Consider the following 10,832-nt stretch of genomic DNA (forward strand, 5'->3'; position numbering starts at 1 on the left):
CTCTGAAAATGAATTAGGGATTGGCCATTAGGGGTGTTTATTGATTGGGTATTGCTCATTATTGAGATACATCACCAGGGATTGGTTGTCAGTGAGATATAGTGACTGGCAATTGGTTGTAAGGCAGCTATATTAATTAGGTATTGGTGGTAACCTGGAAACTCATTGATGATGGATTGCGTAACTGGGTACGCTGATAATAGATTGATCGATTGGACTATAAGCCGACCAGGGACTGATCCTTCTCCAGACAAATCCCTAGTCATGTTTATTGTTTGATTACTTGACATCATCACAATTAACATACATCAACACTATTTATAGAATATAACGCACAACCCCATTGAATAACATAAAATGTCATTAGTGCATATTTTTATTTACTTATGACACAGGTAATGACCAAAGAGGAAGAACATGTTTTCCTGTCATTTATCATATGTGTAGATCTCAGTAACAAATGTGGCATACGTCACCGTTGCAAATTAAGCGAAATCGACCCAGTTTGATTAACCTTTATCTGTTGGAAGGATACATTAATCAAGTATTTTTATTAAATGGACTTATTGTTGACTGATTGGTTGTTTATTGAAAATGCTGATTAGGGATGCATTATTAGAATGATAGATTAATCAAGGATTTTCATTAAATGGACACTATTGAGTGATTGGTCATTTATTTTAAACATCGATTAGGAACTGGTTGCCAAAAGGATAAATTAATAGAACGTTGGTCATTAAATGGACACCCTCAGCAATGACCGGTCACTTACAAAGAAACTCTGATTAGGGATTGGCTGTTGGAAGACTGCATTAAAAGATAGTTATTTTGTGGTTTTAGTTTTTACCCTTTATTTTTGGTTTTAGATGGATACCTTCATGAATGATTGGTCATTTATTAGAAGCACTGATCGGGGATGGTGCATTGATCATCATCATTATTATTATTAGTTATTGAGCACGCGTACACGGACGCTTCTTGAAAGGGGCAACTAAGAAAATAGAAAAAAACATATAAAGCACGATTTCAAAGCGCGGATAAAATTATACGAAAATAGGATTGTCTTTGGATTTACCTTTTTCCAAGCAGGAGGCATGTGTTTGCCAGCTGACTTACCTGCGGGTATGGTATGGTGACATATCCGTGCTCTCTCAGTTCTGGCACTCGAAGGTCCAGCGGCTGGTGGTATCTCAGGTCCAACACCTGGTGCTTCCGGCGATGAGTCCTGTCCAACAACGGTGCTCCTCGGAGAGTGTTCTCTAAAAGAGATTCTCCCAAAAAAGTTGTGTCCAACCCTTGGTGCTCCCCAGAGAGTGTTGTGTCCAACATCAGATGCTCCACAGTGGTGTTCTGGCCAAAGCCCAGCGCTCCCTGGCGGATGACGTGTCCACCGAGCAAAGCTCCTCGTAAAGTCTTCAATCCAACATTAGGCACTTTGCGCAACGTGTGCTGTCAACCTCCAAGTGCTCCTGAGAAGGTGGACTGGTAAATACCCTGCGCTTCCAGGAGGGGTGTGTTCAATACCCAGTACTCGATAGAGAGTGGTCTGTTACATACCCAGTGCTTGCAGAAGAGTGTCCGTTACATACCCAGTGCTTGCAGGAAAGTGGCTGTTACATACCCAGTGCTTGCAGGAGAGTGGTCTTACATACCCAGCGCTTCCAGGAGAGGGGTCTGTTCCATACCCAGTGCTTGCAGGAGAGTGGGCTGTTCCATGCCCAGTGCTTGCAGAAGAGTGTCTGTTACATACCCAGTGCTTGCAGGAAAGTGGCTGTTACATACCCAGTGCTTGCAGGAAAGTGGCTGTTACATACCCAGTGCTTGCAGGAGAGTGGTCTTACATACCCAGCGCTTCCAGGAGAGGGGTCTGTTCCATACCCAGTGCTTGCAGGAGAGTGGTCTGTTCCATGCCCAGTGCTTGCAGAAGAGTGTCTGTTACATACCCAGTGCTTGCAGAAGAGTGTCTGTTACATACCCAGTGCTTGCAGGAGAGTGGTCTGTTCCATACCCAGTGCTTGCAGGAGAGTGGTCTGTTCCATGCCCAGTGCTTGTGGGAGAGTGGTCTTACATACCCAGTGCTTGCAGGAGAGTGTCTGTTACATACCCAGTGCTTGCAGAAGAGTGTCTGTTACATACCCAGTGCTTGCAGAAGAGTGTCTGTTACATACCCAGTGCTTGCAGGAAAGTGGCTGTTACATACCCAGTGCTTGCAGGAGAGTGGTCTGTTCCATACCCAGTGCTTGCAGGAGAGTGGTCTTACATACCCAGTGCTTGCAGGAGACTCGTCTGTAAAACACCCAGCACTCCTGAGAGTGTCGTTCGACAAGTGTCCGATGCACCGGTTGGCAGTGGGTGCCAGCTCAAACCATGCATGTACTGTGGACAGCGAGGGGGCGCTAACGTACTATGCCTGCTAGCCCGTGCCCCTGGCAGGGAGGCAGAGAGATGACGTACTGTGCCCACCAGACCCCAAACAATGGCTCCTGATGCTGACAGAGAGAAAGCTGACTCCAGGAATGTTGCTGACAAGAGAGAGGCTAATCTGACCTGACAAAACAAAGAGAGCTGGACAAACACATGAAAAGGCACAGACCACCCACCCTAGTGTCATCTCAGTGTGACCACAGAAGAGGACCCCCTTGCACCAATGGGAAGGAGGTGAGACACAGATCATAACACTAGTGGGGACCACTGCATATCTGGAGCAACAGCCCACCCCCAGAGTACCCTGGGGTGTAATTTTGTGGTAATAAACGGGCGCTTCAGTGATCCCTGCACACCCATCCATGCCAAGAAGGTCGAACAAAAGCCCGGCTCGCCCCGGCACACTAAAGACTTCAATGCCAGCAGATGTCTCCACTTGCAAATCAACGTCAGACTGCTGCATGAAGACTGTCATTGACACCAGTGGTGAAAGCAAAGCAATGCTCAATGCAATCACACGCGGTGTTTTCCCACCCCACGTCATCCCAGAGTCCATTGAGACATCTACCGTCATCACCCACATATTTGTTTACAGAGTCTCCACAACAAGCCCTAACAATGACCCGCAAACCACCCTCAACAATACTGCATTACCACCCATGTGCTGCACCGCCACGGGAAACAGCGCTTACAGCGCTGTCATTATATTGCAGTACTATTACAACGTGGTCCTTACAGCGACCGCGTTGTTAGTACGCGATGCATTTACATCGCAAGTCATTACAACGACTTGCAGTAGGGGGTGCTGAGGTATTGGAAATGAATTCCAACACCTTCCCTACTGTTGCGCAAACTGGAGTAGGAATAGTAAATAATACTATTCCTAAGTCCAGCGCGCCCCCTACTGCAAGTCGTTGTAATGACTTGCGATGTAAATGCATCGCGTACTACCAATACGGTGTTGTAACGACCGCGTTGTAAAAGCACGCAATGTAATACATTGCGTTGTAATGTGCTATATTCCACCACTAGAGCACACCAGCCGCCTGCTCTGTGCCGATAACCTAGTCAAGGCAATGACAACTACCCTTTTGTCTTCACAAATGTCTCCCCTTTATTTCTTCCTTCTATATCTGGAAATGAACGCCTCCTGCAACTTCCCATAAAACCTACCCTGGACCCGATGGCCTTGCGATCCTGTTGTATCTGATTTATGATATAATGCATCTTTCCTGTTTCTCTGACCTTGCTGCACAGCCAGTGTGAATGTGCTGTGTGGAAAGTGGGTGTGATGGTGATGGAATGGAATGTGAGGAAGCCTGTGATGTGGACAGTCAGATGGGGTATGATCTAAGCGGCAGGGAGGCTGCTCCGGGTGGGGCTAAATACAGATCTACTACAAGACCATCCTAAGAACTAAGAACAATAAATCTTCATCCTTAACCCCTCCGCCGCTAGCGGAATTTCCCCGCTTTGCTGAGGGTCGGGGGGGGGGGGGGGTGCGCGTACAGCGCCCCCATGCTCATGACGAGGTCATCTCGTCATGAGCTACGGCGCTCTGGTGCTCATGACGAGCTGAGCTCATCATGACCGCGCCCGTTCCAATGGAACGTTCAGCACAGCAGGGGAATCAGTCCAGCGTACGAGCGTTCCAAGTAACGGGCGCGGTCATGACGAGCTCAGCCCGTCATGAGCACCGGAGCGCCGTGGCTCATGACGAGCTGACCTCATCATGAGCGCGCAAGAGGTTAATCTACACCTCGGCTACTGAATCAATTCATTATAACAGAACCACTAACCAGTAACTCAGGTGTACATCCCTGGTGAGGTCCTGGAAAGGGCAGGGCCCCTGCAAGAAAAAGATAGTGGGCCTAATTTAAATCACAGAGTAGGATATCTACTCCACCAGGGACTGGGGTAATATACTCCGTCACCTTGATGGAGTACCAGGCCTCCGCATTTCGAGATGTCTGCAGGTCCTGTGGAAATCTCTACGCATTGGCGGGCGCTGCCTTCACGGTTGTTCCTGTCAACGTGTTAAATGTTTGTCAGACTGCTCCGGCAAAGATAATGCCTGCCAGGCAAACTTTTAATTAGGTTTTGCTTTTTAAAAAACAAAATTGCAAAGCTGGATTTTGTTTTTAAAATAGGAAAAACTAATGCCCCCCTCCACATCATATGAGCATCTCCTGTTGTGTGCGACTCCTTTTTGTTTCCTCGCCCTCACTTTACTTCCTTCACGAACAGCAAAAAAAAAACCAAATGATACAATCCACTCTAAATCCAGCACAAGGTGTTATAAGTAAATCAGCGGAGAAGTCCCCATCGCTGTCACATTTATGGTCCTCCTGTGGGAAGCTGGCTCTGTATATACCATTCCAAAGTAAGGCATAGTGTGCACAGAGTCCAGCGAGTCCTCAGAGGTATATCAGAGGCTAAATTAGGTAAACACTAACAGCTCTCCTTGTGGTAGTGTGGGTGAGCAGTTGGGCTTATCCAGTAGGTGTGTTAAGCATTTATTGTATTCACTCACTCAAGACTGATGACACACACTCAGACACTGAAACCAGACCAATTAGGTAAGTATAAAAATAGATATACCTATGTTTTATTTTTAGACCCAAGCAGGACTTGGCACAGGTAGGTAAAATGTACTTTCAATCATAGAACATTTCAAGAAGTGCAATTGGGAATTGATTTGCAATCGTTACAGATTTGTATTAGTTCAAAAATCAGTTTACATTACACAGTAGTTACTTTTTGAGTAATTTTGGATTACTTTTGGATTACATTGACTACTCGGGGTGGTATGCCTAGATACCACGCCGGGGATCTCACAATACAAGGTAATTAAGACTTTTCGAGATTAAAGACACAGTAACTTTTCTTCCCTACAAAACAGCAGTTCAATACTTAGAAAGATTTTGGACCAAAAACTAGTAATATTAGTTCCTATAAAAAATGGGTATCGTTTTACAGGTAAGTACTGGACTTACGAGCCAGAGTTTTGGGAGTTAGGACCAAGGTTCCCCAAGGTCTAGGTTGACACTCAAATTGCATCACCAACGGCACTAGGGCGGCCGGGTGCAGAGCGCAGGGGCCCAATGTTAGTCAATGGGGCTAAGGGGGACTTCGGCCAGGGAATGCTCACAAGCAGGCCACTCGGGTGTCGGAGTCAAGCTCCGGGTGTTAGGATCAGCACTTCAGGGGCCAAAAATCAGCACAGGAGCTGCACCACCAATGGCACAGAGGCGGCCGGATGCAAAGTGCCAAGAAGACGTCAGGGACCCTGTGGATTGCAATGGAGAACTCCGGTTTAGAAAAGCTGCTGCAGGCTCGGGCGGGGAGACTTCCTGAAGGCGGTCACCGGCTGGAGAGGTAAGTTGGGATCTTGGGGGATGCCTGGACACCATCAGCTGGGCCACCAAAGGCTGGGGAGCATCGTGTGCAAGGGTGTCTTTTGGCGTCGAATTCTTCTTACCAGCTCCGGTCGCGGTCGGGGGGACCCTTCAGGTCAAGGCTGCAGGTGTCAGCTTGAAGATTAAGGTTGGGGATCACCTGATCCCAGGTCAGGATCTCTGGGGAGACCTTCTCGGTGCAGAGTAGTGTAGAACCACGGAGCCGCCTGGATCCGGATTCTGTGGTTGCTCACGGGAGACAGAGTCTTAAAGATAGTTGCAGCCTCCGGGCTCTGGGGGTTGCTGGACTTTCTGGAGTTCTTGCTGTAGGCAGGTCAAAGACGGGACAGGCCGATAGGGCTGGGGCCAAAGCATTAGGTGTCCTTTTCCTCCTGGGTCAGCACGGCTCTTCGGTCCTTCTTCAAATATGAGGAGGCAGGGTTCAGGGTTACCCCCAAATACTAAATGTATGGCCGTTAAAGGGGTGGGCAGGTCAGAATCAATGGGTCCCTTCTGTGGAGTGGGTCACCCCCTATTATGCCACCCTCCAGTGGAAGGAGGGCACGAGCCTCCTCCTGGTTGGTGGGGTCCCCTCAACTCCAAGATGGGGGGAACCGAGATGTGGGCTTCACCTCGCCTCCCCCACCTGAGGAGAGGGTTGGCAAAGGTCGGCACACCTCTCCTCCTAGCTCGGTTTTCCTGCTGTTTCTCCTGCCCAAAGTGAGGGGCAGAACCAGTACGAGCCAGTTGATGGGGGCAGCAAAATGCAGGGACAGCTTACAAAGGCGGCAGGCATTTGAAGCGTAGCCTCTCATGGACCCAGCGCATCCTGGGGGAGGAGGCGTGACACCTCTGTCCAGGATGGGCTTTGTTTGTGGACCCAAAGAGCGGGAGCTCTCCTCCCAGAGAGCCGAAACCTGTCTGGTGATGGCCAAAGACGAGCAGCCATTCAGGAACCACACCAGGGCTGGTCGTTTTTCAGGGCGCGTCGCCAAGATGCCGTCTGTGTGCATTTTACATTAAATCCCACATTGGCATCAGTGTGGGATTATTGTGCTGAGAAGTTTGATACCAAACGTCCCAGGTTTCATTAAAGCCATAATGGAGCTGTGGAGTTCGTAATGACCAACTCCCAGACCATTTACTCTTTACTACACTTACAATGTCTAAGAATTGACACTGAAGGGGTACACGGCTCATGCCACTGTACCCTCACCTGGGGGCTAGTGCACCCTGCTAGAGGGGTGACTTACCTAAGCCCCAGGAAGTGGGTTGCAGCCATGGCACACAGGGATGTGTGCCATGTCGAGACTACATTTTTCTCTGCACCAAAACACGCAGCCTGCAGTGTGTGTGCGTTAAGGTGCAGGGCCTCTAAAGGTTGCACAATAGGTACTGCAGTCCTTGGAGCCACTCCCTGGACACAGTGCCCTTTATACCTTTTACATGGGACTTACCTGTGGCCAAAGATGTGCCAATTGTGGGCACAAAGGTACAGCTTTGGGAAAGAACACAGGTCCTGGTAACCTGATTGGCAGGAACCCAGGGCACACCAAGTCAAATTGAATCACGTGTCAGGCAAAAAGTGGGGGCAACCATGCAGAAAGAGGGCACTTTATCACCCCCTCCCCCCACAAACGAAAGAGGATGAGACTAATCTCTCCCTAGAGAGTCTTCTCTGTCTAAGTGGAAGAACCTGGAAAGTCCATCTGAATTGGCAGTCCCAGGTCTGTGCTCTACTGTAAAGTCCATTCCATGTAGGGAGATGGACCACCTCAAAAGTTTAGGATGTTCCTCTTTCATCTGCATTAGCCATCTGAGAGGTCTGTGGTCAGTTTGAACCAGGAAGTGAGTTCCAAACAGGTAGGGCCTCCACTTCTTCAGGGACCAAACCACAGCAAAGGCCTCCCTCTCAATGGCACTCCAACGCTGCTCCCTGGGGAGAAGCCTTCTGCTTATAAAAGCAACAGGTTGGTCTTGGCCTTCATCATTGGTCTGGGAGAGGACCGCTCCTATCCCTAGCTCAGAGGTATCAGTCTGCACTATAAACTGCTTGGAGTAGTCTGTAGCTTTGAGAATTGGTGCTGAGCACATTGCCTCTTTCAATGTGTCAAAAGCCTTTTGACAGCTAACTGTCCAGTGGACCTTCTTGGGCTTCTTCTTGGATTTAAGGTCTGTGAGGGGAGACACAATGGACCTATATCCCTTCACAACCTCCTGTAATACGCAGTCAATCCAAGGAATGCCCTGACTTCGGTCTGGGTGGTTGGAGCTGCCCAGTCCAGGATGGCCTAGATCCTCGGCTGTAAGGGTTGTACTTGGCCTCCACCTGATAGTGACTTTCCCACTTGATAAGCCTGCAGCTTGCATGACCTGTAATACCTTCCCTGGGTGGACCAGGTGATCCTACCAGGAAGAGCTAAACACAGCAGTATCATCAAGATAAGCTGCACTAAAGCCTCCAACCCAGCAAGGACTTGATTCACCAACCTCTGGAAGGTGGCAGGGGCATTCTTTAGACAAAAGGGCTTAACAGTGAATAGGAAGTGCCCATCGGGTGTGGAGAATGCTGTCTTTTCTTTTGCTCTTGGGCCCATGCCAATCTGCCAGTACCCTGTAGTCAAGTCAAAGGTACTGAGAAAATTGGAAACCCCTAACTTATCACCCTGTGGATTAGGTTTGGGGACTATGACCACTAGGCTGTCCCAGGGACTCTCAGAAGGTTCAATGACCCCCCAACTCCAGCATCTTCCTGATCTCAGCTCTGATGCCCTCCTTGACTTTGTCAGACTGGCGACAGATTTTGGTTTTAACAGCCAAGTTGTTTCCATTGTCCACATCATGGGTACACAAGGGAGTCTGACCAGAGGTCAAGGAATAGTCCTTAGCATACTGCTGCAAGACTTGCTTGCAGTCAGCCTGCTGCGGGGCAGAGAGGGTGTCTGAGTAGAAAATTCAATCTACTGACCCATCTTTGAGGCTGTAAGAGAGGAGGTCAGGGAGAGGTTCACTCTCTGACTCCTAATCCTCATCCATAACCATCAACATGGTCACATCAGCCCTGTCAAAATTGTTTTAGGCGGTTTACATGTATCACCCTTTTGGGGGACCGCTTTTGCACAGGCCTACCAAGTAGGGGACCTCACTCTTTTTCTCTAGGATAGGGTGAGGGCCACACCGTCTGTCCTAGAGAGCCTTTGGTGCCACTGGCTCCAAAACCCATACCTGTTGCCCTGGTTAGAATTCCAACAGTGCAGCTTTTTGGTCATAACAGAGCTTCTAGAGCTCCTGGCTGGCCTCATTTGCTTTGTGCATGTACTCTGCCATCCTGGAATGAAGGCCTAGTACATAGTAAACTCCATCTTGCTTTGGTACATGATGGGATTTCTCCCATCCTGCTCTCACAAGAGAGAGTGGTCCCCTTACTGGGTGGCTAAACAGAAGTTAAAAGGGTGAAAACCCTACTCCCTTCTGATGCACCCCTCTGTAGGCAAAAAACAGGCAGGGCAGCAGAACATCCCATCGCCTTTTGAGTTTTTCAGGTAGTCCCATTACCATGCCTTTCAATTTCTTGTTGAATCTCTCAACAAGACCATTGGTTTGTGGGTGGTACGGTGTAGTGAACTTATAGATCACTCCACACTCATCCCACATGTGTTTTAGGTACGCAGACATGAAGTTGGAACCTTTGTCTGATACTACATCCTTAGGAAATCCTACCCTGGTGAAGACACCAATGAGGTCCTTGGCTACCACAGGGGCTGTAGTAGTGCTAAGGGGAGTGGCTTCAGGATACCTGGTGGCATGATCCACTACCACTAGTATAAATGTGTTTTCTGATGGTGTTGGAGGTTCAAGTGCACCCACTATGTCCTCACCTACCCTTTCAAATGGACCCCCCACCACTGGCAGGGGGATTAAGTGGGCCTTTGGGTGTCCTTCTGTCTTGCAACTGGTTTGACAGGTAGCACAGGAGCTTACAAACTCCTTCACTTTTTGTGACATCTGTGGCCAATAGAAGTGGGTGACCAATCCTTCACAAGTTTTGGTCTGGCCCAGATGTCCAGCTAGGGGGGTGTCATGGGCTAGCGTGAGTGGAAACTCCCAATACAACTCAGGCACTTCCACTCTCCTAGTGGCACCAGCTTTGGGGTCTCTGGACTCAGTGTACAGGGGTCCTTCCTTCCTGTGGAACTTGTGGGAGCCACTGACATCTCCCTGCTCCTGTGCTGCAGCGTGCTGCCTCAGGCCTTCAAGAGTGGGGCAGATCTGCTACCCAAGGTACATCTGTTCCCTAGAGGCCACCTGGATCGCAGAGCTCTACCTCGTAAGGATCAAGCTCCAGGGGCTCGGTTCCCTCTGGGGCTGACAAGTCCTCTTCCTGAGGAGAAGGATCCTGATCTTTTTGCTGTGGTAAAGCTGTTTCACCAGTCTTACTATCTTTCCTCTTGGGAGGGTGGGACATTGTTGGACTTGGCCCTTCTGGCAGGTTCACCCCTAAACTTTTTGCTTCTAATGGTGACCTAGTGATGGTAATTTTTGGTTTCTGCGCACTTTCACTGTGTCCCAGTGGAAAGTGCGTGCGCACTCTGAGTGCATGTGATGAGATAGGTCTGCCCTCCCATAGGAATGCATGGGGAATGTCTGTGTCCCTGGTAGTTCCTGATGCGTTGGGTGTACAGGCTCGAGTCTGGTATGTGGGGACTCGTGTGATTGAATGCTTCGCAATGATGTATGTGGCATGATTGTGTCGTGTGTGGAAGTGCCACTTCTAGGAGTTGACATATTAGTGTAAAATGTGTCTGGTGTGTGATTGGCTGGAGCTGGCTGGGATGCCAGGCTCCATGACTCATGATGGGTCTGCCCGGTGGTGAGTGTGGAGATTAGCATGCTGATGGCTGGGGAGGAGTGCACCTGTGTCCTGAATAGGGCTGGGCTTTCCCCACACAATGCTGGCTCCGCCCCCTGTGGTGCGTCTAATGACCCAAGCCCTGCCAGTGAATAGAGTGA

The 10,832-nt window shown here is 49.2% G+C and overlaps 1 protein-coding gene across 1 annotated transcript in view; it reads right to left on the reverse strand.

The window, feature by feature from the left end:
- MISP (mitotic spindle positioning) overlaps nt 1-10,287 on the reverse strand; it is a 161,756-nt gene extending 151,469 nt beyond the window's left edge. The window contains exons 1-2 of the mRNA XM_078670538.1: nt 10,147-10,287; nt 1,076-1,413 (exon numbers count right to left, since the gene is read on the reverse strand). Of these exons, the coding sequence (XP_078526664.1) occupies nt 1,076-1,413; nt 10,147-10,287 (479 nt within the window). The remainder of the gene's footprint in view (nt 1-1,075; nt 1,414-10,146) is intronic.
- Nucleotides 10,288-10,832: the final 545 nt, after the last annotated feature.

Source organism: Lissotriton helveticus, chromosome 12 (assembly GCF_964261635.1).
Source record: "Lissotriton helveticus chromosome 12, aLisHel1.1, whole genome shotgun sequence".
In the NCBI taxonomy this organism is placed as follows: domain Eukaryota; kingdom Metazoa; phylum Chordata; class Amphibia; order Caudata; family Salamandridae; genus Lissotriton; species Lissotriton helveticus.